This window comes from Balaenoptera physalus, assembly GCF_965194825.1.
Source record: "Balaenoptera physalus genome assembly, contig: SUPER_1_unloc_23, whole genome shotgun sequence".
In the NCBI taxonomy this organism is placed as follows: domain Eukaryota; kingdom Metazoa; phylum Chordata; class Mammalia; order Artiodactyla; family Balaenopteridae; genus Balaenoptera; species Balaenoptera physalus.
Window position 1 is genome coordinate 225,200 of NW_028126576.1, and position 26,066 is coordinate 251,265.

Below are 26,066 nucleotides of genomic sequence, written 5' to 3' on the forward strand. Positions count from 1 at the left end.
CCAGGTTTGGGGTCCTGCTGAGCCTTTTTTATTTATTGATTGATTTTAACATCTTTATTGGAGTATAATTGCTTTACAATGGTGTGTTAGTTTCTGCTGTGTAACAAAGTGAATCAGTTATACATATACGTATGTTCCCATATTCTCTTCCCTCTTGCATCTCCCTCCCTCCCACCCTCCCTATCCCACCCCTCTAGGTGGTCACAAAGCACCAAGCTGATCTCCCTGTGCTCTGCGGCTGCTTCCCACTAGCTATCTATTTCACGTTTGATAGTGTATATATGTCCATGCCACTCTCTCACTTTGTCACATCTTACCCTTCCCCCTCCCCATATCCTCAGGTCCATTCTCTAGTAGGTCTGTGAGCCTTTTGATTTGTGTCAGGATGGGGACTCATTGCTGTTCCTGGGGGCCTTGGGGTAGGAAAGGCCAACAGTGCACTGGGGGTGCTCCTTAGCTCCAGGCTGGGGGTTCGGGGAGGGGGGAGGGCCGCCACACTGGAGTTTGTGCCCCTGGTCCTGCCAAGCCACTGGGAGGGTGGATGCTAGCCCACTTGTCACCCGCTTAGCATCCTGGGCTTCCAAGGTCCTCCTCCAGCCAGGCCCGTTTCCCTGCTCCCTTTGGTGCCTTTCTACTGCCCTCACTACCTCCACCGCCCTCTTCCGTTCTCCCTGAAAACCACGCTAAGCAGACATTTGTCAAGGTCACAGTGACCTCCATGCTGCCAAGCCCAGTGGACAATTCTCCGGCCTCCTCTGACTTGACCCTCAGCAGCACTTCAGGGGCTGGTCCTTCCCTCCTCCTGCCATCACTCCCTTCCGCAGCTCAGGAATTCCGCTCTCCTGGTTTTCCTTCTGTCCCGCTGGCCCTCCCTCTCAGCCTCCTTTGCTGGTCCCTGATCTCTCCAAGTCTGGGTGCCCCATCCCTACACCTCTTCTGTCTCCCTCTTTAAACGCCCGCTTCCTTGGTGATCTCATCCAAGCTCATGGCTTTCAAATGACTCCCGTTCAGTATAATTTAATTAGTTGGTTTTTTATCATCTGTCTTCTCCCAAAGGAAAGCAAGCTCTACAGGCAGGGCTTTTTTTGTCTTAAGTCAGGTTTATTAAGGTATAATTTACATACAGTTAATGTCACCCTTTTTAGTGTTCACTTCTGTAAGTTTTTGACAAACACGTATAGTTGTGAAACTGTCTCTGCCATCAATTACAGGACAGTTCCCATCACCCCCAAAAGTTCTCCATACCCTTGTGGTCATCCCCTCCCCCATGTCCCGCCCTGGGCAGCCACTAATCTGTTCTTTTGTCCCTTTTCCCTAGTTGTGCCTTTTCTGAAAAGTCATATAAATGGAATTGTACTGCATGTAACCTTTGGAATCGGCTTCTTCCACTTATCACAATGCACAGCGCATTTGAGATTCACCCATATTGTTGCAGCTGTGAGCCGTTAGTTCTTTTATTCTATTGTATTTTATTGCACAGCTTTGTTTATCTGTTCGGAGGGGGACCAGTTGTCCTGGTTTCCGTGGGAGGGAATGGTTTTTCTGGGACATGGGACTTTCAGTGCTAAAACCAGGGTGGTTGGTTATCTTAGTTCTTTAGTTGAGGGACATTTGGGTTGTTTCTAGTTTGTTGATGAGTTTGAATACCTACTCCATATAACCAGTGACAGAGGGTTTTTTGGTGAACACAAATGTCCATTTCTCTTGGGTAAATACCTAGGAGTGGGGTTGCTCAGTTGTATGACGGGTGTACGTATCACTGTTAAAGAGGCTGCCAAGCTGTTCTGCAGAGTGGCTGTATTGTGTAGCATTGTGGGAGAATTCCACTTGCTCTGCATCTTAACCAGAACTTGGTAGTGCGTCAAAAAAAATTAAAAACAGGTTTTTTAGCCATCTTAATAGGTGTATAATGATATCTCCTCACGGTTGGCAGAGATTTCCTTTATTCGCCTTGAGTAGTGTTGTGCCCCCAGTGCCTGGGTTAGTGCCTGCTATGTAGTAGACACTCAATGAATTTTTTTTTTTACTGAGTGAATGAATGTATGGATGGATGAATGAATGAAGTCAAAGGGGCTTCCGGTATCTAAATCTGTTATAGCAAATACATAGCACACGTACCGCCAATTCCCCCATGCCCCATTCTGTTTCCATGGCAGACGTCACTCATCAATTGAGCCATTTTATCCACCTGCTTCATTTCAGACAGGTACGATCCAGTCCTTTGTGTAGCAAGTGAGATGAGCCCCATGAGCTAATGCCGCTTTAGTTCAAGCCTCTCATTGGCTGAAGAAGAGGCCAGGCTCAGAGCAGGGTCCAAGGCTGCCCAAGGACTCACAGCGAGCCAGTGGCAGGACTAGATCTCCAGGCTGGGTTCTCCCCAGAAAAATGCACGACGTCTCTGACAAGGCTGGAGTAGGATGGGAGGCATGGACGTGGATCTGGGCTTGAGGCCGGGTTGGAGCATTGTGGAGTGCTCCCTGGGCCCCGGCTGGGTGGGAAGGCTGATGCCGGTGCTCTTCCTGCAGGTGCCCAGGAGCTGCCGGGATGGCCTACCCACCCACGTTGGCTCCCTGGCCCAGCGGGTGTACTGGGCTCTGCTGAGCCAGCAGAGGGACCAGAGCATCGTGGCCCTGGGCCAGAGCGGTGCTGGCAAGACCACCTGCTGCGAGCAGGTCCTGGAGCACCTGGTGGGGATGGCAGGCAGTGTGGATGGCAGGGTCTCGGGTACAGTGGTCTCCAGGTGACGTGCAGCTGGGACGTGGTGGGGGCGGTGGCATGGGGGAAGGGAAGGGAGAGTCAGAGGGGGTGCTGGGCGGCTCTTTCTTATATCTGCTCAGCTAGCGTTCACTGAGCACCTGTGTGCAGACCCTGTGCCGGCTTCTGGGCAGGGCCACCCCTAGTCTGTTGGGTACTTTTGTGTGAATTAGAAACAGGTACTCCTTGCCTAAGACACTCACTGCCACATGTGGAACAGTCGTCACGCATTGACATTGTTAGAACCAAACACTTGACCACCACGTTCTGGGCCATCATCCTAATAAGTATACAGGCCTATGGCTATCTGATATAAATGCTGTGCCCTTAGGTGTGGTGTCCTTGTGCAGCGCACAGCCCACTGGACTGTGCAGAGGACCCGATAAGTAAAAACAGAGACAAGGAGGCACTGACAGCCGGAAGGGAGACTCAGCTGCACATCTGTGCCAGACTCCGATGCTCTGCACCGCTTGCTGGCCGAGCTGGGGAGGGGAGAGGCGGAGGGAGCACAGAGAAGGGGCCGGGGGGCTTCCTTGAGGAAATGATGTTTGAGCTGGGCATTAAAGAAAGAGTTTCAACATTGTAAATCAACTATACTTCAATAAAAAATAGTGTCAGTTGGTGATAATAATTACAATATTGATGGTGATCGTGGTAAATGCTTGCTGAGGACTTACGCGCCAGGCTCTATTCCAAGCAGGTTAACTTATTTATTATTTAAAACATCCCTATAAGGTAGACGTTATTATTATTTGAATTTTATAGATGAGGCCATTAAAACGCAGGGAGGTTAACCAGCTTGCCCAAGGCCACACAGCTCATACATCCTAGCACCGAGATTCAAACACAGACAGTTTGGCTCCAGAGCTGTTACCCCTGGGCCAGTGTTCTCAATGTATTGTTGCCCCTCTGAGGAGCCTTTTTAGTTGTTCTTTCTCCTAATCGTCTCCCACCATGAAAAGTTAATGCCATAGATTCACCATATATTTGCTTATGCAGTGTGTGTGTATGTGTGTATATATATACAGACACACACAGACGTGTGTGTGTGTGTGTGTGTGTGTGTGTGTATCTGTGCTCTATTCTATACATAAGAAAGGAAAACTGCCCCCATCCTCAAGAATCAGTTTCTGCCCTCTTGGGGGCAGTATTCCCCCTGCTGAGAATATATGGCCCAGGCAGTATTGCTTTTCTAATAATAACAAACAATACTAACACCACCACATTTGGAGCATGTTCTGAGCACTTTACATTATTAAATCTTTTAGTCTTTGTGGCAACCACATGAGGTAAGTAAGTACTATTATTACCCCCATCTTATAGATGGGGTATCTGAGGCACAGGGAGGTTAATTTATTCGCTCCAAATCAGGTGACTAACAACGGGGAGAGGCCATATTCAAGCTTGTTTAACCATTGTACTATCCTGCTTCTCCACTGGGGTTATTCCAATGCTTTATTGATCACCTGTTCTGCACCTGGCCCAGGTTAGAGCCCTGTTAGGAGGAGCTGGGGATACAGCAAGGAGAGGCCCTCCCAGAATGTAGTTCTGCTGAAAGTGTGTGTTGGGGGAGTGGGAGTCAGGCTAGGCTGTATCCAGGTGCCTAGCACATAGTGAGTGCTTGTTAAATAGTTATGTTAAAAAGCTTGGGACTGCTGGGCTTTTTGAGCTGGCTGTGATGGGCGTTCCCCGAGAGCAGGTCCAAGAATGTTAATGCTCTGCCCTCCTCCTAGACTCCACCAGGCCCAGGAGGCCATAGGGCAGCCCTTGTCACTCAGATCGTACCAATCCTAGGTGTGTGTATGTCCCCTTCTGGGCTCACTCTTGCTCACCCCACGCCCCTGCTTGCAGCACAGGGCCAGCCCAGCAACGGAAGAGGTGTGGCTTAGAGCTGAGTTGGGGGAGTGGAGGGGCCCCTGCTGGGGCCTGGGGCCAGAATGGGGTCCTGTGAGAGGTGGGGGTGGCAGCACCCGGGCCACGGGTGATGCCCTGTCTGTGCCCCACCAGTGGAGAAGATTCGAGCCACCTTCACTGTCCTCCGGGCCTTTGGCTCCGTGTTCACCGGCCACAGCCGCCGTGCCACCCAGTGCTCCATGGTGATGTCACTGGACTTGAACGCCACAGGCCGAGTCACGGCCACCCAGCTCCAGGTGAGGCCTCTGGGTGGGAGGGAGAGGGGGCTCTTTGGGGCTGCAGTAGCCTCAGCCCCACTCAGCAGGGCCCACGCCTCCAGCTGGGACCCTGGAATGTGTCTAAATGGTCATCGCTCCCCAGGCCAAGGCCAGCTCCTCCCCACCTCACTCAGTGCCCAGACATCTCCTCCCGGAGCAGGCCGGCTCGTCTGTGCCTCGGAGTATCACAGGGATGAAATATTCATGAGTAGATACATAATTCAGCCGCTCATTAGCTGGGTCTTAAAAGCGTAAGCTGAAATTAAACAGGCGCTCGCTGGCCTTCTGCGGCAGCCCGTGTGTGACAGGCACATGGCCTGTTTGTTCCTCTCTCTGAAATCACCTGGCTCCTCCCCTTCCCCCCCCCCCCGCCCCCGCAAACATTCTGTTTGAACAGAAAACAGGATTAGGTTATTAGAAGGGTTGTTTGTATGTGGAGCTAGGAGAATACCCAGACTCGCTGGTGCACGATAAATCCCTTTCTGTCCCGGCCCTGAAAGTCTACCGTGCATCACCATGTGGGTCAAGTTATTAAGGGCTTCGGTTGCATAAGAGTGTGTTGGAGGGCGGCTCTGGGTTAATTGTTAGTACCCTTGGATTCCTTCATCGGAATGAGCCCGTTGCATTCGTTGATTGCCTGCGTGGACTCTGAATCAGTGAGACAAAGGCCTGGCACGTTTTGATTTGGAGGCGTCCAGCCAAGTTGGGGCCTGAGGTGCTGCCTCGAAGAGTGGGCCTGGGGGTTGGTGGGGGTGTGCGGGCAGCCTAGCGGGGCCTCGTGCTGACCGGCGCCTGTCCTCTCCCCTGGCAGACGATGCTGTTGGAGAAGAGCCACGTGGCCCGGCAGCTGGAAGGGGAAGGCAATTTCGAGGTTTTCTCCCAGATGCTATCCGGATTGGACCTGGCTCTCAGGTGAGTGACTGGGCTGAGCAGGGACGGCCGAGGGCAGTGAGACAAAGGGCCTCCGCTCTCCAGGGCCCCAGCCCTGCCTCTGCCCAGAGCTGAGAGTCAGTGGAGCCCAGTGGTTAGGAATCTGGCCTCTGATTCTTGCTGCCTGGTACTGCTCCTGGGCTGGGTGAACCTGGCCAGGTGTCACCTGCTCTGAACCTCCGTTTCTTCCTCTGTAAAGTGGAAATAGTACCTTGACTGCTGACCTTACAGGATTAAGTGAGATAAGTCACATATGGCTCTTTATACACGCTGGGGGGTGGTGGTGGATGTCTGCTGTGACGGTGACATTTTGGTACAGGTTCTGACAGCAGCGTGGGAGGTGGGCAAGGAACAGCAGACCCCAAATCTTCCAGAAGCTCCTAAACTCTGTGAGAGCCTTGGGTGCACCTGAGGGTAGCTCAGGGCGAGGAGGCACCAGGTGGAACAGCAGAGAAGCCACAAGACTCATCTGGGAGGGCCTTCTGGGGGAGGTGGCCCAGGGAGTCATCTCTGCCCCTCGCTGACTCCTGGGAATTCTTGGACATGTGGCTCCCTGTCTCTGAGCCTTGGTTTCCTCATCTGTTGAACGAATGAGTAAGGTTCTATCTAGTGAAGCTCCAGGGAGTGCTCACCCCAGGCGAGGGGTGATAATTTTCAATTTGCCTCTGCGTCCCCCATCATTTGTCTCCTGCCTTCCACCCCCATCTGAAGGGCAGGCCCAACCTGTCCTGAGCCTCCTGGCTAAGGCCAGAGGGGCACCTTACCCTTTGGAGAGAGGGCAGATTAGAGAGGAAACTCCCAGTTTTCAGAGCAGGGTAACTGAGGAGTAAGGAAGCTTCTGGAAGGCCTTCACTTAAGAAGGGCCCATTGAGGGCAGCAAGTGAGGAATATTCGGGAGGCAGGGCCAGGGCCTGAGGCAGACCCCGGGGCCACCTGGGGCACTCTGTGGAGCCCCGTGCCATGATGCCCACCTGCCCTGCCAGGCCACTGGTGTGGGTGGGTCCTCCCTTACTTCTGGTCCCTTCTCTGTTTCCAGGACAGAACTGTACCTGCACCAGTTGGCAGACAGCAGCTCCTTCGGCATGGGCGTGTGGCCTAAGGTAAAGAGGAGGTCCTTCTGGGTGTGAGTGGGTGTCTGTGTCCCCATGGCCAAGATGGGCGGGTCCCCTGTGTGGCTCGTCCCTCTGCCACTGGGGTGAGTAGTTGGCAAGGGCTGGTCACGTGGGGGAGGCAGGGTTGCCTTTATGGGGCCTGGGCTTGTCAGGGAAATGAGTCTTGTGCTAATAAAGGGAACCAGGAGGTGGTTTGTGTAGAGGTAAGGGCGCGGTCTCCGGGACAGGCTGTCTAGGTTCAAACCCCGGCTCTGACACTTACTGGATGTGAGACCTCAGGCATGGACCCTAGCCTCTCTGAATGTCTGTGTCCTCTTCGGTAAAATAACAACAGAACGAGCGGGCAGGCTGAGGGGAGGACAGAGCGCTCCGCTGCCTGGCGTCCTTTGTGGGGGCGAAGGGCCGGAGGCAGGGCTCCCGAGGAGCTCAAAGGCCAGGGAAGGACACACGGGACGGTCCAGAGCCACCCTACCGCTCCAGTAGTGCAGCACCCTCTCTGAATTCCTACTGCCACCAAAACACATCCCTAAGGCCTTTGGGAAGAATCGCTAGGACCCAGGAAGGTGGCCCCTTGCTGTGGTCCAGACTTCAGCAGCTGCCGATGACCAGAGGGAGCCAGCCGGCCGGCCGTGAGCAGGAGGACAGGACACGGGGACAGGGACAGCCACAGCCGGGCTTCCCGCAGCTGTGCCCACCGCCAGAACCAGCTCCAGCCAGTCACAGCCCCCGAGATGCCAAACAGTGACGGGCGAGAGGCTGGCAGGAAACTGACACCCCCTCACTGGAGAGCCTGCCCGGTCGGGGTGCGGGGCACCATCCCCGTCTGAACTCACCCCACAGCTCAGCCGTCTCCCAGTGACCCAGACGCGTCACCACGGCCCCAGGGCTGATCCCCGACCAAGGTCAGAACTCCCCCCAGTGTGACGGCCCCCATGCCACTCCTGTGGTGGAAGGGACGGCAGGCAGAGACCAGGAGTAGAGTCTTTTTTATTAATGGCTGCGTTTTCAAAGAACCGTTTTGTTACCAGGAAAGCTCCCCAGGAAGGGATTGCATTAGTGCAACAAGGGGGAGCCTTGATGCCAGGCTTTCCAGACACTTCCAGATGGAGACTTTTGGCCTAGGCCGGCCACCGGGGACTCGGGGGCTGGGAGGACACGCGGCCCCTCCCCTGCCCCGACGGGGCGCTAAGGCACCCGGCCCGCCTCGGGGGGCAAAACCCCGTGCCGTCAGCAGGCCGGCGGCTTGCAACCCTCAACCTGCAGCCCTTTGCTCAGGAGGAAGGCATCCTGCGTGGGGTCACAACCCAGGAAGAGCTTCACCATGCCCTTGGCATCCTCGGAGCCCCCTGGCCTCAGAATGCAGCTTCTGTAGTCCATGGCAACCTGAGGAGAGGGGGCGGGGCTGCAGGAGGGTGGAGCACCCCCTTCACGGAGGGCGTGGGTGTGGCCACCTCTGCTGTGACTCAACAAAGGGCAGGGGAGCAGGGGGTTCTGGGCAGGGCCCTCAGAGCCTGGCAGGCCCAGGCGGGCGGCACAAGCATCTAGGCCCAGGCCAAGGACCTCCGTGTTGGTCTGCACGGCAGGCTGGCCTCTCACCTTGCCACTCAGGACGCCCTCCTGCTTGAAACGAGTGTGTGGACCGTGTCCGCGGAGTACACCTCGCTGCACAGGTAGCCATAGGACTGGGCGTCGTAGCTTCCTGCCAGGTGGCCGAAGGTCGCAGGCAGGTGGGTCCCTGGGACACACGCGGAGAGGCTCCTGCCCGGCCCCCTGGCCGCTCTGTGCCCCTTCCCCAGAGCCCAGAGCTTGGGGCCTCAAAGCAGCCCTGTCTGAGTCCCCTGCCACTAGAGGGAGTATTGGCCCAACACTTCTAGAAAACGGGGACCTTGCGGGCAACTCAGTGGAGGGACACAAATCAATCTTTGCCGACTTTCTGCTGAAGCTCATGAGGGTTCACCCCTAAGCCTCTTACAAGGACAGCTGCCCGAGGCTCCAAGGGATGAGTCAGGGCTCGCCCTCCAGCACGGGGAGAGCGCGGGTTAAAGCGCTCACGAGGGAGTGAACTGCGTCTCCGCACCGACACGCACGGGCAAACCTCGTCGACGCGTTCCGTCCGGGGTATGAAGCCCTCTCCTGCCTCTTCCAGGCTCTCGAGAAAGCACGTGCAGATACGCCCAGCCCACCCTCGGACTCCGCGGGCCACAGCTGGAGGGACCAGCCCAGGAACCCAGGCAGGAAGAGGCCAGAGGTCAGCGGGCCTCAACCAGAGCCCGTCAGTCGGTCCCCCTTCACACACCACCAGAGGATCCTCTTGACCTGGGCAGTAGCCGCCAACCGACCGCTAAGGTGGGCCCGGTGTGCGCTTGGCTACCTGGCGTGGCTGGGACCCCGAGGATCTCCTGGCAGAGGCGGGCATTGTCCTAGGCCGGGTCCGAGGGCGTCTGCGTGTGCAGGGCCTGGTCCACCTTGGCCAGGACGATCTGGCGCAGGTTGAAGAGGCCTGGAGGGCGGGAGGAAGGAGACGGGGGTGCTGGCACTGTGTCCAGGCCGCGCTTTCCAGCCGGGCGGTCCGGGAGCCCCTTTCCTTTCCCTCGGCCCAGCCGCACGGGGGTTGGCCAGCCGGGACTTGATGAGCTTGTCCAGCAGCTCCTGGGGGACGGCGCTGCCCGTGCCCCGCCGAGACTGGCAGCAGCGCCAGGGCTTCACAGGGCGCGGCGTTCCCGGCCCCAGAGCCTACCCTCTGGTTCTCATCACCGGCTGTTACCAGAGCCGCAGGCAACGTGCCTTTCTTTTCATTTGTCTTTTTTCCGGCCCTCGACCATGCAAAGGTGTGAAGCCCTGCCACTTGCTGCCACGTGGATGCACCGTGAGAACACGATGCTCAGCGAGAGAAGTCAGACACAGAAGGACACACAGGGTGTGACCCCACTGAGGGGAAACGTCCAGAACAGGTAGATCCACAGAGTCAGAGTGGGTTCCTGGTTGTCAGGGGCAGGGGAGGGGAGGGAATGATAACTAAGGGCGTGAGGGACCTTTTTGGGGTGAGGGAAATGTTCCAGAACAGGGCAGTAGTGACGGCTGCACAGCTCAGTAAAGTGTCCCCACGCGCTCCGGTTGCAGTCTGTGAGAGCATCGCTCTCAGGACGAATGGCTGACCGCAGGAAGACTGAACTAGCACTGGGTCCTGGGCCCAGACGCTCAGCTGGGGACCCCCCCCCATTGGGAAGTCACTGGGACTTGCTGAGCCTCCACCGAGACTGGCAGCAGCCCCAGGGCCTCACAGGGCGTGGCGCTCCCAGCCTCAGAGCCTACCCTCTGGTTCTCATCACCGCCTGTCACCAGCCTTGCATGCAACGTTCCTTTCTTCTATTTTGTCTTTTTTAAAGGCAACTCTTGAATACATGTATTTAACATGGAGGGAACCAGTCCTGACTCCTTGATCTGGGACTTCCAGCCTCCAGAGTCTCGAGGACATCCACTTCCGTTGTTTACGCGCCCAGTGCGTGGGGTTTGATGATGGAAACTGACACCGAGGGCGTCGCCTCGTGCGGGGTGACATCAGCGGAGGAATCCCGTGGCGAGGGCCTGCCTGAGGACCACGGGAGAGCCCGGGCCCTCCCCGCCCCCTGCCTTCAGCCCCTTGCCCGCACCCTCCTGGGAGCGGAGCTGGTGCATCGCTTGCCAGAACTCATGGAAGTAGGTCTCCAGCTCATCATACTGCAACAGGGAGGGCGGGTTGGGCGTAGGCTTGGTGAAGTTGGCCACCATGGCCGCAATGGCAATCTGGCGCCTCCCGTCCTGCTGCAGGCAGCCCGGCTGCAGGCCAAAGCAGGCCATGTGCCCGGACTTCCCTTCCCTGGGGAGGGACGCGGGTGAGGCCCCGCTACCACAGAGGAGCCCCGGCCCACGGCCGACAGGTTCCCCCACGCATGCACCGAGGGTAGAGGTCCAGGTAGAACTTGCTGATGGATGACCTTGCCCGAGGCCACGTCCCGGACCCTGTAGAGCCTCACATCTTCATCTTCGTGACACATGTTGGCGCCTTCCTCCAGGTCGAAGGTCAGTCCCAGCAGCTCCTGGGAGATGCCCAGCCGCCCACGCGTGACCACCTGCATGGGGAAGGACTCATTGAGCAGGTACTGGCCCACGTGGTAGCGCGTCTCCTCCCCCTGGTTCATGTAGTAGCGCAGGTCCTAGACGTTGATGGGCCCGTCAAAGTGCAGGCCCCGCCTCTGGCACTCAGCCTTCTTTAGCTCCAGGATCACGGCCGCTCCTGCTCCCCGAGGGGCTTCAGCTTCTGGGTCAGCTCATCTGCGGGCGGAGGGGAGAGGCTCGGCTATGTCCCTGTGGCAGCCCCCCAGCCGCCCCCCACCCCACGCCCCTCGAGGCAGAATGAAGGGTTGGGGAAGGCGACCCCCAAGGGCTGACACAGTGGGGTCTCAGGCAGCACCACGTCCAGTCAAGGTCCACCTGATCCCCGTCCCCACTGGGACTCGGGGAGGCGGGGTTACCTAGGAAAGTGGCCACCACCTGGCTGGTCTTGGCCATGTTCATCTCCAGCACGGAGTCGGCACGCGTGCTGAATCCCAGCAGGCGGGACTTATGAGCCTGCAGCCTTACCAGCTCCCCGAGGATCGCGCAGTTCTCCTGGAACCCAGAGACAGCCAGCGCTGGGGACCGTGGGCCACGCCCTCCCCACAGGCCCCAGGCCAGGTCTCTGTGGGTGGGCAGGGCTCTCAGGCCACTGGCGGGCACAGCCAATCCCCCCCCTCCTCCTCCTGGCCTGGATTTCTAGACACTTTGGTGCTGTCCTAACATGTGGTCTTTATGAACACAGGTCCTTTTGGAACCAGAAACGGCGTGAACCATGACGAGCTCTAAGGCCAAGGGCAGGAAGAAATGTGACCAGGCTCTCCAGGAGCCACCCAGGGGCCTCCCCGGGCTCAACAATACAAATTTGGCTGCCGTGCAGACAGCAGCTCATCCCCACGGCGCCCGAACACCCAGCCCCTGGACGGCGAGAGACCTGTTGCTGCAGGTGGCCCGTGGTTGGCTGGTGAGGCCCGGCCCCAGGCGTACGCCACCTTCTCTGGGGCCACCTCTCCGGGTCTGCGGTGGGGTTTTCCGGGGAGCCCCCAGTCACCACAGGACCAACGTGGCCTGTCTGCAGCCCAAGAAGGTGGGGACACAGGTCTGTCCCCCGTGGACATCACCCGCGAGGCCGAGCAAGCACCAGTGGTGTCTGCGGGGAAGATGAAGGGCTCATGCACAGCCCCCATCTACTGAAGATGCTAAACGAGAGAAGCACAGACTGCAGCCACATGCGGTATGGACCAAACACAAGTGTCCTTGCAGGAACCGATGTCTGAATGTCAAGGCTGTTCCCGGGCCACAGTGAGAAGGCCCAGGCCCCACGCAAGGCACAGAGAGGGGATGGGGGGAACATCTGCGAATCTGAGCTCATCGGGCATCACCCCAGAAGGAGAGGGAGAGAGCCAGAAGGAGATACGGAGGGAGAGGGAGAGAGAGGGAGGTACAGACGTCTCTCCCTTCCCTGGGGGTTCTCTAGTGCAGCCAAGGCTGAAAACCACTGCATTTCGGGAGGTGGGTCCTCGTGGAAAAGTTAAATAGTAGCTCATGGCATTATCGACACATATTTAAAAGGAATATGGGAATCTTGGGGAGTCAGGGAGGGGAGCTGGCGGCTGCCTCGTAAACGAGGAGAGATTGGGCGTCAGAGGAGGTGCCTGCCTCCGCCGCCGCCGCCGCCGCCGCCCCCCCCCCCCAGGGCCCCGCAGACTTCATATCCCAGCTGTGGTCCCGGGCTGGAAGGCAGTGGGGAGGTCAGGCCGTCCCAAGCATCAACGTTGACTTCAGGGCTGATCTAAAAGGCGCCTGGTGTTTGTTGAAGCAGAAAAAAGAGAAAGCAGTGGGCAGAGGATGGGAGGGGGAGGGAGCCCCCATCAGCCCTTCTCCCTGTCTCCCTCTCTGTCTCCTTCCCTCCCTCCCTCCCTCTACCTCCCTGCCTCTCACTCTCCCTCCATCTTTCCCTCTGCCTCTCTCCCTCCCTCTCTCCCTGTCCCTCTTGCCCTGTCCTGTCCCTCTCTCCCTCCCTCCATCCCTGTCTGTCTTTCCCTGTCCCTCTCTCCCTCTCCCTCTATCCGTCCCCCCTCCCTCTCCCCGTTTCCCTCTCCCTCTCTGCCTCCCTCTTTCCCTGTCCCTGTTTCCCTGCTCTGCTCTCCCTCTCCCTCTTTCCCTCTCCCTCCCTCCCTGTCCCCCTTTCCCTGTCCCTGTTTCCCTGTTCCACTCTTCCTATACCTCTTTCCCTCTCCCTCTCTCCCTCTCGTGCTCCCCCTCCCTCTCCCTCCACCTCCTTCCCTCTCCAGAGAGGGAAGGAGGTGGAGGGAGAGGGACAGAGAGCAGGAGAGGGAGGGGGGAGAGGGAGAGAGGAATAGAGGGAGGGAGGGAAAAACAAAGACGTCTCTTCCTCCCTCCCTCTATCCCTCTCTCCCTCCCTCTCTCCCTCTCTCCCTCTCCCTCGCTCCCTCTCCTCCCTCTCCCTCCAACTCTCCCTCTCCTTCCATCTCTCCATCTCCCTCACTCCCTCCCAGAGACAGAGAGACGGAGGAAGAGGCAGAGACAAGGGAGAGGGAGAGAGAGGGGGGAGAGAGGGAGAGACGGAGAGAGGGAGAGAGAGAGAGGTCTCTTCCTCCCTTTCCCTCTCTCCTCCTTCTCTCCCTCTCTCCCACTCTCCCTCTTCCCTCTCCCTCTCTCCCCCCTCCCTCTCTCCCTCTCCCCCTCTCCCTCGTCTCTCCCTCTCCCTCCATCTCTCCCTCTCTGGGAGGGAGTGAGGGAGAGGGAGAGACAGAGGGAGGGAGAGGGTGAGACAGAGGGAGGGAGAGGGAGAGAGGAAGGGAAAGGGCGAGGGAGGGAGAGGGAAGGAGGGTGAGACGTCTCTCCCTCTCCCTCTCCCTCTCCCTCCCCCTCCCTCTCTCCCTCTCCCTCCCTTCCTCTCCCTCTCCCTCTCCTAGAGGGAGGGAGGGAGAGGGAGAGACAGAGGGAGAGGAGAGGGGGAGTCGGAGAAGGAGGTAGGGAGAGGGAGAAGGCGAGAGGGTGCCTGCTTCCCTCTCTGTCCCCCTCCCTCCCTCCCTCCCTCTCCGTGTCCCTGTCTCCCCCCTCTCCCTCTCCCTCTGTCTCTCCCTCTCTGGGAGGGAGAGAGGGAGAGGGAGAAGGAGGGAAAGTGATGGAGGGAGGGAGAGGGAGAGAGGGTGAGGGAGAGAAGGAGGAGAGAGGGAGAGGGAGGGAGGAAGAGAGCTCTCCCTCTCTGCCCCCTCTCTCTCCCCCTCCCTCTCTCCCTCTCCCCCTCTCCCTTGTCTTTGCCTCTCCCTCCGTCTCTCCCTCTCTGAGAGGGAGTGAGGGAGACGGAGAGACGGAGGGAGAGGGAAAGGGAGGAGAGGGAGGGAGAGAGAGGGAGGGAGGGAGGGAGAGATGTCTCCTCCCTCCCTCTCCTCCCTTTTCTCCCTCTCCCTCTCCCTCCAACTCTCCCGCTCCATTCATCTCTCCATCTCCCTCACTCCCTCCCAGAGGGAGAGACGGAGGGAGAGGCAGAGACAGGGGAGAGGGAGAGAGGGAGAGGGAGAGAGAGGGGGGAGAGAGGGAGAGGGAGAGAGGGGGAGGGAGAGAAGGAGAGGGAAAGAGGCAGAGGAAAGAGGAAGAGGGAGAGAGGGAAGAGGGAGAGAGGGAAGAGGGAGAGAGGGAAGAGGGAGAGAGGGAGAGGAAAGAGAGAGGGAGAGGGAGGGAGAGGGAGAGAGGAAGAGACAGAGAGAGGGAGAGAGAGAGAGGGAGTGGGAAAGAGGTAGAGGGAGAGCGGAACAGGGAAAGAGGTACAGGGAGAGAGGGAGGCAGAGAGGGAGGAGAGGAAGCAGGGAGAAAAGAGAGAAAGAACACACCGTCTACATTTCTGTCAAATGACACCGGGGATCCTTACACAACCAGGAGAAAGTAACACAGGGAGGCTCTTTCTCAGCTGGAACTGGAACTGCAGACGGGGCCAAACACCACCAGGCTGGCCACACGTGTCCAGCCGCCGCTGCAGCCCCGTCAGCCGTGAGTCCGGTCACCAGGGCTCTGAGTGTCTGCTCCAGGGAGCTGGGGTTCACCCTCTCACCCGGGAGGCCGGGCCAAGACAGCAGGGCCCCGGGCTGGACACATAGGGGGAAACGCATGCCCACAGGACAGCTTGTGCGAGCAGATTCAGCTACCAGATTCTAGAGGCCCAGGACCACCCTGTGGCCCGTGAAACCCAGGAGCCACGAGGGTCTTGCAACGTGATTCCTGTCCGTTGGACTGTAAAGTTTATGTAGGGAATCTTGGAAACAGTGGTAACAAGGCTGAATTGGAACGAGCTTTAGGCTATTATGGACCACTCTGAAGTGTGTGGGTTGCTAAAAACCCTCCCGGCTTCGCTCTCGTTGAATGTGAAGATCCCCGAGATGCAGCTGATGCTGTCCGAGAACTAGATGGGAGAACACTATGTGGCTGCCGAGTAAGAGTGGACCTGTCGAATGGGGAAAAGAGAAGTCGAAATCGTGACCGCCTCCTTCTTGGGGTCGTCGCCCTCGAGATGATTATCGGAGGAGGAGTCCTCCACCTCCCACACATCTCCAAGATGGAGAGCCTTCTCCGTCAGCCAGAGCAGGTCCCTTTCTAGATATAGGAGAGGAGAGAGATCCCTGTCCCAAGAGAGAAATCACAAGCCGTCCCGATCTTTCTCTAGGTCTCCTAGCCGATCTAGGTCAGATGAAAGGAAATAGAAGACCACTTTGCAAGAGGAGTGGTGTACAGGCAATAACTTCATTTGGCAGGAGTATGTACAGAATATTCAAGTTTTGTTTGAGACTTCCGAAGCTTGGTGCACTTTTTAAATGTTTTAGTTGTTCACATTTGTTTGTCTCTTGGGACAGTGACACATAAAGGTGTCATTCTCTATGGTTTGAAATGGGTCCTGTGAGGCATGTAATATGAAGAATTGTTACCTTACAATGTTCCCTTAAGCAAAATTGAATTTGCTTTGAATTTTTGGTCTTGCCTAGACTGATAATAAAACTCTAACTCCTGCCCACCTAAAGTGTGATGTTTACTATTATGGAAACAACACTGGCAAACATTGAAAAGACTTTCTGTAGCTGGGATATGGTATGCAGCTGTAGTTAAGCAAGCAGTCTTTAAAAGGTGCTGTGAACCCAAGCCAGCAGGTAAAAATGAAAGCCGCACCCTTACCCTAGATTAGAGGTTTAAAAATTCCACTAGTCTTCACACCGGACAAGAGGTTGTCCAGGGAGTTTAAAATCTAAGAAGTTTCAAGGAAGTTAGTTTACCTTTGAGTTAGGTCATACGTCCCCTCTGTGATTGCTGTACATGAATACATAGCTCTTTGTAATATTTTTTGGAAATTTGAGATCATCAAGATACCAATGTCCTGCCAGATTAAGAGTATATTGTAGAGCTGAACTTTGAGTTACTGTGCAATTTTTTTTTCATGCTGTCATTTGTAATATGTTTTGTGAGAATCCTTGGGATTAAAGTTTTGGTTGCAAAAGAAAAAAAAGAAAAGAATCCGCCTGCCAATGCAGGGGACACAGGTTCAAGCCCTGGTCCGGGAAGATTCCCAGGTGCCGCAGATCAACTAAGCCCGTGGGCCACAACTACTGAGCCTGCACTCTAGATCCTGGGAGCCAGAACTACTGAGCCCCCGTGCCACAACTACAGAAGCCCATACGCAACGACGACCCAACGCAGCAAGAAAAAAAAGACGATACTGGCCAGGTGATCAAGGGTAAAATCGTTTGTCATAAGTCCCGTTGATGGTGTGTATCCTTGATGTGACCTGAGGAGAATGGCATTTTTATCTCTGTCTGGGTCTTCCGCCCCAAACCCCATAACTCCAGACCAACCATAAGAAAACATCCGAAAACAAACAGACAAACAAATTGAGGGACAAAATACCTGACCAGTCCTCCTCAAAACTTTCAAGGTATCAAAACCCAGCGACGTCTGAGAAACGTCACAGCCCAGAGGAGACTGGGACAGAAAAAGGATGTTAGGGGAACACTAGGGAAATGCTAATAAAGTTTGGACTTTAGTTAATAACAATGTATCCATCTTGGTTCCTTAGTTGGATAAACATGTCGTACTAAGGTACTAACCAGTTGGAAATAGGGGTACTGGGTCAGGGTCCACGGCACTCTGTACACTCTGTACAGATCTTTGCAACTTTTTTGTAACTCTAAGCTCTAAAATTAAGCGAGTACTCAACAGAGCTAAGAATGTTATTTCCCTGATTTGAACATGCCTGAGTTTCTTTTCATGGTCACATTTTTGCTATCTGGATGTGTCTTGGCATCAGTAGCAAAGGAGAGTTGCCAGCCCCTGGGAAGATGTGGGTGGTTTGCAGGTGGCTTGCTCTGGAGCTGAAGACCACGGTGGGAAGTCTGCAGCCTCGGGCTGCACTTAGAACCATGGGAGGGGATGGGCCAGCTCAGTTAGGGATGGAACCTATAAATAAAACTTTTTTCTTTTCCGTTATGGCTTATCACAGGATACTGAATATAGTTCCCTGTGCTAGACAGTAGGACGTTGTAGTTTATCCATCCTATATTTAATAGTTTGCATCTGCTAACCCCAAACTCCCAATCCAACCCTCCCTCACTGTTTCTCCCCCTTAGCAACCACAAGTCTGTTCTCTATGTCTGTGAGTCTGTTTTTGTTTCGTGGACGAGTTCATTTGTGTCGTATTTTAGATTTCACATATAAGTGAGATCATATGATATTTGTCTTTCTCTTCTGACTTACTTCACTTAGTATGATCATCTCTAGGTCCATCCACGTTGCTGCAAATAGCATTATTTCATTCTTTTTATGGCTGAATAATATTCCATTGTATATATGTACCACATCTTCTTTATCCATTCATCCATCAGTGGACATTTAGGTAGCTTCCATGTCTTGGCTACTGTAAATAGTGCTGCAATGAACATTGGGGTGCATGTATCTTTTCTTTCTTCTTTCTTTCTTCCTTTCTTTCTTTCTTTCTCTCTCTCTCTTTCTTTTTCTCTCTCTCTCTCTCTCTCTTTCTCTCTCTCTCTCTTTCTTTCTTTCTTTTTTCTTTCTTTCTTCTTTTATTGTCACACGGCATGTGAGATCTTAGTTCCCTGACCAGAGATGGAACCCACGCCCCCTGCACTGGAAGCATGGATTCTTAACCACTGGACCACCAGGGAAATGCCAGGAGTGTATGTATAGTTTTGAATTAGAGTTTTCTCCGGATCTATGCCCAGGAGTGGAATTGTGGGACCCTATGGCAGCTGTATCTGTTCCTGCACGCCTCACATCAACCACCTGCACTCCAATCCTTGCTCTCAACATCATCTTCGGGGAACCCAACCTGCGACAGGGACCTTGACAAGAAGAAATGGCTCAGGGGAAAGCTACCTGCACAGGGAGGAGATAGAGACCATCGCCCCTGGGGTGCGGAGGGGAGAGTGGGTGCAGAGGTTTGTCATTTCACCCCTGATACTCATCTCAGCCCTCCTGGCTGCCCCACTCTAGGTCACCTCGGGATACAGAGGTGACCCGGTTAGAGTCCCTGCCTGTGCAGGAATCTGGGGGCACCAGCGGGTCTGAATAATATTAGTGCCGGGTCTCCCCCGTGGCACTGGGGTTATTCGGGGCGGGTCATCCTCTGCTGAGGGCCCCTCCTGGGCAGTGTGTGGGGTTTAGCAGCATCCCTGGCCTCACCCATTTGATTCCAGGGGCCCTCCCTCCCAGTTGTGACAACCACAGATTTTCCGAACACATCACGGAAGAAATGGGTGAGGCGGGGGCAGGATGGCTCTGGGCGAGGACAGCTGTGTTGAAGCAACCAGCCTGGCCCAGGGCAAGGTCTGCCCCAATCCCATCAGCACCTGCATTTAGAACTGCCCCTTTCCTCTCCCACCTCCCCTGCCCTGCAGTGGTCTCCGAGACATCATCCCCATGTAATAAATCACACCTTCTCAGTTTACTGTTTGCTGCCCTCGCTAGAACGTGAGCTCTTTGAGGACAGGGATGCTGTTACGTCCCCAGCACCTAGAAGAGTGTCTGCTGTGTAGTAGATGCTTCATAAATACTTGCTGAATAAAGGAGTTGAATAAAGGGATGAGTGGATGAATGAATGAAGGTTACAATGGAAGGAGGGGGGAGATTCCCTTTCTGGCTCTCGGGGGTTGGGAGATCAAGTGAAAGATCTGTCCTAAATAGGCTGACCAGCCTTCTGAGGTCCCCCGGGACTGAGGGTTTCCCCAGAGTTCCAGCGCTCAAACCTGAGCGGTCCTGGGCAAACTGGGGGCGGGTGTTGGTCACCCTATCTAAACACAGTAACAATTCCAGCTGCAATAGCAATGGCCAATGACCTCTACGGTCTTACTGACCATGCACAGTTCTCTACCTGGCAGGGAAGGGTGGGCCGGGATTGGAATTCTGGTGATCCAGGGCGGGTGAGGGCACACCCCGGGCTTGTGGAGGGGAGTCCAGGAAGGTTCTGGAGGAAGTGACAGTGACACAGGAGGGAGGGAGGAGTCTAAGGAAGAACGTCCCACATGACAACGTGTGCCAATGGCCCTGGGCCCAAGGTCACACCTGACCAGGGCTTGCTTTTTTTTTTTCTAATTTACTTTTTCCCACATGGATATGCAATTGTCCTAATGCCATTTATTGAAAACTCCTTAATTTCCCCACTTTCTATCATATCAAGTTCTCATATATCTGTTTCTGGACCTTTTTTCTATACCATAGAGCTATACGTCCCATCCTTGCACCACTAGGGCTGTTTCATCACTATAACTTTATTTATTCATTTTTTTTTGGCCGTGCTGTGTGGCATGTGGGATCTTATTTCCCTGACCAGGGATCGAACCCGCGTCCCCTGCAGTGGAAGCTCGGAGTCTTAATCACTGGACCTCCAGGGAAGTCCCCAGGGCTTGCTTTGACATCCATGGAATGGTGGCAGGTGGGCACGGGGAGGAGCTGTCTGTGAGCCATCCTGTGTAGAAATGCAGGGTGGAGGGGAGGACAGATGGAGCTGGAGGGGAAGAAGCGGAGGAGGGAGGGAGGAAGGGAGGGAGGCCGGGCGAGAGACAGACAGAGAGTTTCCTGAGACAATAGCTCTGGCCGTGTCCTAGGGCATGAAAGCTGAAAATAGCTCCTAGTGCCGGGAGCCTTGGAGCTGGAGCCTGGGAGCCAGGGTGACTGGCTCTCCTCCCTGGTGTGTGTGTGTTGCGGGGCTGTGGGTGGCTCTGGGCTTCTCAGGCTGGGAATGGGGTGCACAGAGCAGGGACGGAGCAGGGACCCTTCTCTCTGGAACCTCGTGGGCCATCCTCAGCTCACAAAGCTGAGCCACTCCTTGCCCTACGAGTGGGGGGCTTATCCTCCCTGTCCCCTGGATCATACCCCCTCACACACAACTTCCCCGTGTGTGTTGCCAGCAACCAAGAGAATCTGTTTTTAAAAGATTTGGGGGAGGGGGGTAACCATACAAACAAGAGCAGAATGGATACTTTTTCAGAATATGAATGGCTCTGTGTAAGCCCACCCCCAGGGTAACCACAGTCCTGACCTCTAACACTCTTGACGAGTCAGCCTTGGTCTGGGCTTGCGGACCCACGGAAGCTTCCTCATCCCCTCCTTCAGATCCTGACTCTCCCTCGGCGTCTTTGTGAGAAGCACCTGGGGAAGTGGGACTGCTAGGCTGTACTGCTGCTAGAACTCCACCTGGGCTCCACCAGGCTCCAGCCCCCCGCCCTGTCCACCTAACTGACCCTGAGGCACCTCAACTGGTAGGAGCAGCATCACCTTCCCTCCTGGGACTTGTGACACTTAAGGGAGACACCGAAAGACAAGCCTTTGGCTCCCTGGCTGGCAAAGAGCAGGTACTCAATTGTCATAAGTGTCTGTATCAGTGAGGGTTCTCCAGACAAACAGAATCCATACGGGGTGTGTGTGTATATACACACACACGTACATATGTACAAGCATACAAAAATATACAGCTGTGTACATATGCAGTATGCGTACATACATATACACATATAGTATATACAATACACACATACATATATACACACATATGAAATGCAGTTTGTATATATACAGTATGTATACACACATATACACACAATATATACAATACACACATACATATACACTATACATACACACATATAAAATGCATAGTTTGTATATATACAGTATGTACACATACATATAACATATGCAATATACACACCTAGGTACATATATATCATACATATATTCACACATACAAAGATATTTAAGTGTGCATATAGACAGTATACATACATACACATATAATATATGCAATACATACACGTACATACATACAGACACACATATACACCTACATATAAAAGCATATAGCATAAAAATATATATGTACTGTATATAGAAATTCATCGTATATATACATACATATATCATATATATAAGATATATACACATACATATATACAATGTATACACACACACACACACCTATATGTAAATATGCGCATGGACATACACATATAAATTCATACGCAAGTGTGTATATAATAGTATATTCATATATACATATAATACCTAGAAACATATACACATGCAGGTATACAACAGATATACACACCTATATATAAATATACACTGTATACATACATACATACAGTGTACATACACTGTATATATACACACACCCATAAATCAATATATGGGTGTGTGTATATATACAGCATGTTCACATTTATAATATGTATACTATATATATATATACACATACATACATGTATACAATATATACACACAAATATATAGGCTTGTATGTATACTGTATATAGTACTTACACATATACTACAAACGCACGCACATATAAACATATGTGTATACATATATATAATATGTATACACACATATACAAATTAATAGGCTTGTATATATTCAGTATTTTTACATATATAGTTTTGTTTTAAGGAGTTGACTCATGTGACCGTGAGGCAGGCAAGTCAGGGCAGGACTCTGGGCTGGAGACACAGGGAAGAGCTGATGTGCCAAGGCCATTGGAGGAACAGTTCCCTCTTTCTACGGAACCTCATTTTTCTCTCCAGTCCTTCAACTGATGGACGAGGCCCACCCACGCCACGGCATTGACAATCTCCTTTATGCAAAGTGGTCCAATTTCAGTGTTCATCTCTTCTGAAAAATACCTTCCTGGCCACATCTGGAATAATGTTTGTGGTTGCCGGGGCCCCACGCAGTGCGCACATGAGATTAACCATCCCCGTGGCGATGATGACACTTTATTTTCTCCCTTGACCATTGTCACTACTATTCCAATTAAAATGGCAGCGCCATGAGGGCAGGGAATTTCCTTTTTTGCCAGTACTGAGCGTCCAGGTCTGGTGCCTAGCAAAGGCTAAATACACAGCATTTTTGTGAACAGAAGCCAGGATTCCGGCTGCCATATTTAATGAGGAATTATAGTCTTATTATTGGGGGGGAGGTGTCACGGTACGTCAAGGGCGGGAGTCGAACCCGCCACCCCAGGCCCCGAGGGGTCTCCCCGGGTCTCCACTTCGGGCCGGTGGGTGTGGCCGGGGGCAGCTGAAGACGTGCGTGCGTGCTTGCGTGCGTACGTGCGTGCGTGCGTTCGTACGTGCGTGCGTGCGTGCGAGGGGGCGGGTCCACGGGGCGGGAGGCGCTCGCCGCGAGTGAGTGGTTCAGCTGGCCCCCGGCTCATTGTGCTTGCCTCACGCCGGCCCCAGTTGGCAGCAGCGCTGGAGGCCCCGGGCCTGTGACCACAAAGAGGGAGCCGGGGGCCGGACGGGAGCAGGCCGCCGGCGGCGGCGGCGGCGGCGGCGGCGGCGGCGGCGGCGGCGCGGCGGCGGCGCCGGCTGAGGCCCAGGCCAGGCTCCCTCCCCTCAGCCTCCCACCCGCCCGCCTGTCCCGCCCCCGCCGGCGGCGCCCCGCCCCTCCCCCAACCGCCAGACTAGCCTGGTGCGGGGGCCGCGCGCGAAAACGTGGGGGAGAAGCTGAGGCTGGAGTCGCCCGTGGTGGCCGAGCCCGCCGTCTACCCATGGCTGCTGCTGGTCTACGTGAGTGCCGCCCGTCCCCTCTTCCTGGACCTCCACCTCTCTTCCCCCAGGGCGCGCGCTGAGCCCACCGAGAAACGGAGCGACTCGAGTCGCCAGACCCTCTTTGGAGCCCCCATTCCCGCCCAGCCTGCTTCTCCGCGGCCGTTTCCAGCCCCCGTGCGCAGGGTGGGCAGAGGGGAGCCGGGGCCGGCCGGGGGCACAGACTCGGCCGCGGGGACCCCGCGCTTCCGAGGGTCGCCCGAGCCGGTCTGCCGTTGGCCCTGTAGGGCTGGGGACCCCGGTCCCCCCCCACCGGCCTGAACTGCTGGCGGGCTTGCCCTTCCGTACTTTATGATCTGACACGTCGGGTTTCTTTTTCCTGGCCAGCTTTACCATTACCTGCCCAGCTTTCCCAGCATCCCCTGATAATGTGTTAGATATTCAAGTTTTAGGGCCCGGTCCCAGCCCTATGGAATCAGCAACTCTGGTGGGGCTCAGTGATCTCTGTTACAACAGACCCTCCAGATGATTTTTATTCACCTTAAAGTTTGAAAATATCTGCATTGTCAGCTGGCCAAAGCATCCACCAGCAGGTGAAGGGGAGTGGCGCCTGGAAAAGATAGGGACTAGCCAAGGTAAGTACAGTAGCATTTGCCATGGTAGTAATGGAGAATGCCTTTTCTCCACTGGTTGGCACAGACTAGTAGTATCTGGGAGCAGTGGCAGGGTTATTTCGGATGCTTTACATTGCAATGTAGAGTGACCGCTGTCCTGGTTTGCCAGGGACTTCCCCTGTGTGAGCACTTAAAATCTCATCCTGGCAAACCCCTTAGCCTTGGGTTTGAAAAACTTAGGGAATAACATGAAATTTAGGGGAAACATGATCTAGGTTTTGGGCAAGTCACAAGTGCTAATTAAAGCTAAGCAAGTATGGACAACATCTAGCCTCCTTTACCCCTTTGCGGGGAGGTAAATCTTGATTGGGTGAGAGGACTTATTGTTAAGAGATCTTTGTAGAAACATCCCCTTCTGCTTAGTCCGCTGGTTCTCGGTTCTGGCTAGACATTGGCATCGTCTGAGGAGAGTTAAAATGATTGTATTGGTCTAGCATGACCAACCGTCGGTGTGAGGGTTTTTAAAAAGTGCTTCAGAGGATTCTAATGTGCAGCCAAATTTAGGTGCCACTGCTTAAGCTTTTGAACCGCTGCTACGTATTTTCACCTCATCTTGCTGTGAGAATATCCAACTGTAGTTGAGGTTTGTTTTTTTTCTTTTTCTTTTTTTAACTGTCTTATTATAAGATTTACTGTCTTAAATAAGATTGAATGTACAGAAACTCCTGCTAGTCCATCTGGTATAGCTGGATACCCGGAGTAATATCGTTAAGATATGTACCATTTAAGTATTGTGACTGGCCTTTTAAAAATTAACATATGCATTAAATTAGTATTGATAGTATAGATCTCTTTCGAAGTTGTCATGTTGGGGAGCTATACCTCTAATCTGCTGCCATTGCTAAATATCTGGACACCTCTTATTAGGAATTGCTTTAAAAAATCTTTAGGGATTAAAACCAAGATTGCTGTATTATTTGTACTGGGACCACAAAAACCTCACGAAGTTCCCCTGCTGTACCTTCTACCCCCATCTCTAACCCTTGGCAACTTCTAATCTGTTCTCCATCTCCACAGTTTTGTTATTTTAAGAATAATATGTAAACATAATCATGAATTACTTAATCTTCGGAGATTGGCTTTTAAAAAATTTTCCCTCGGCATCATTCCCTTGAAGTTCATTTCAATTTTTGCATATATTAATAATTTGTTCCTTGTTGTTGCTCGGTAGTATTCTATCATAAGATTTTATCACAATTTGTTTCAACATTCACCCATTGAAAGACATTTGGGTAGTTGCCAGTTTTCGGCTATTAGAAATAAAACTGCTATGAACATTTATGTGTAAGTTTCTGTGGGAACTTCATTAAGTTTTTGTTTCTTTTGGATAAATGCTCAAGAGTACAATTACTGCATTGTAGGGTGAATCTACTTTTAGGATTAAAAGAGACTGTCAAGCTGTTTCTCAGAGTGGCTAAACCATTTTATTTTCCCACCAGTGATGTGATATAATTTTTCTACGTACTCGCTAGCATTTGATGTTGTCACTATACTTTAATTTTAGTTATTCTCTGATATCTCATTATGGTCTTAATTTGCATTTCCCTGACGGCTAACGATGTTGAACATCTTTTCATGTGCTTCTTTGCCATGTGTATATTCTCTTCCATGAAATGTCTGTTCCTGTCTTCTGACTATTTTCTAGTTGGATTTTTTTAAGTTGTTTGGAGAGTTCTTTGTATATTATAGATACAAGTCATTTGTCTCCTATGGGGTTTTCAAATATGTTTTCCCACTGTGTAATTTGAGTTTTCATCCACTTAAGAGGATCTTCTATGAAGCATTTTTAACTTATTTTGATGAGATCCAATTTATCAGTTTTTGCTTTTATTGATCATACTTTCGGTGTCAAGTCTAAGAATTATTCACCTAGTTCTAGATGCCAAAGATTTTCTCCTATTTTTTTTTTCTAAAACTGTCCTGCTTTTACATTTAAGATTATGATCCACTTTGATTTAATTTTTGTGTAAGATGTGTAAGGTTTAGGTTAAGGTTCATTGTTTGTTTGTTTGTTTTTGTCGAGGGATGTCCAACTGTTTCAGTACCATTTTTTGAAAAGTCTATTCTTCCCTGATAGCTTTTGCACTGCTGTCAAAACCAAGTTAAATGTATTTGTGTCGGTCTATTTCTGGGTTCTCTGTTCCATTCCATTGATCTGTGTATCTACCCTCCATCATTATGGCGAAATCTTGAAATTGGGTAGATTAATTCCTCCCATTTTAATCTTCCTTTACAAATTGTTTTAGCTATTCTTCAGCCTCTTCCTA

The 26,066-nt window shown here is 53.2% G+C and overlaps 1 protein-coding gene and 2 pseudogenes across 3 annotated transcripts; 2 read left to right on the forward strand and 1 right to left on the reverse strand.

Annotated features, from left to right (window-relative positions):
* Window positions 1–1,765: 1,765 nt before the first annotated feature.
* On the forward strand, window positions 1,766–7,712 carry LOC309650470 (unconventional myosin-XVIIIb-like; the record flags this gene model as incomplete). Its single annotated transcript, XM_082478437.1, has 5 exons — window positions 1,766–2,724; window positions 4,762–4,904; window positions 5,737–5,837; window positions 6,892–6,955; window positions 7,368–7,712. Exons 1-5 carry the CDS (start codon window positions 2,418–2,420, stop codon window positions 7,710–7,712), a joined length of 960 nt encoding a protein of 319 aa, XP_082334563.1. The 5' UTR covers window positions 1,766–2,417.
* LOC309650475 lies at window positions 7,339–10,442 on the reverse strand (annotated as a pseudogene). Its single transcript has 3 exons — window positions 10,401–10,442; window positions 9,339–9,700; window positions 7,339–8,725 (listed from the first exon to the last, which is right to left on the reverse strand). The product of its transcript is annotated as an uncharacterized misc_RNA (transcript).
* A 1,392-nt stretch (window positions 10,443–11,834) lies between these two features.
* LOC309650480 lies at window positions 11,835–16,088 on the forward strand (annotated as a pseudogene). Its single transcript has 2 exons — window positions 11,835–12,158; window positions 15,267–16,088. The product of its transcript is annotated as an uncharacterized misc_RNA (transcript).
* Window positions 16,089–26,066: the final 9,978 nt, after the last annotated feature.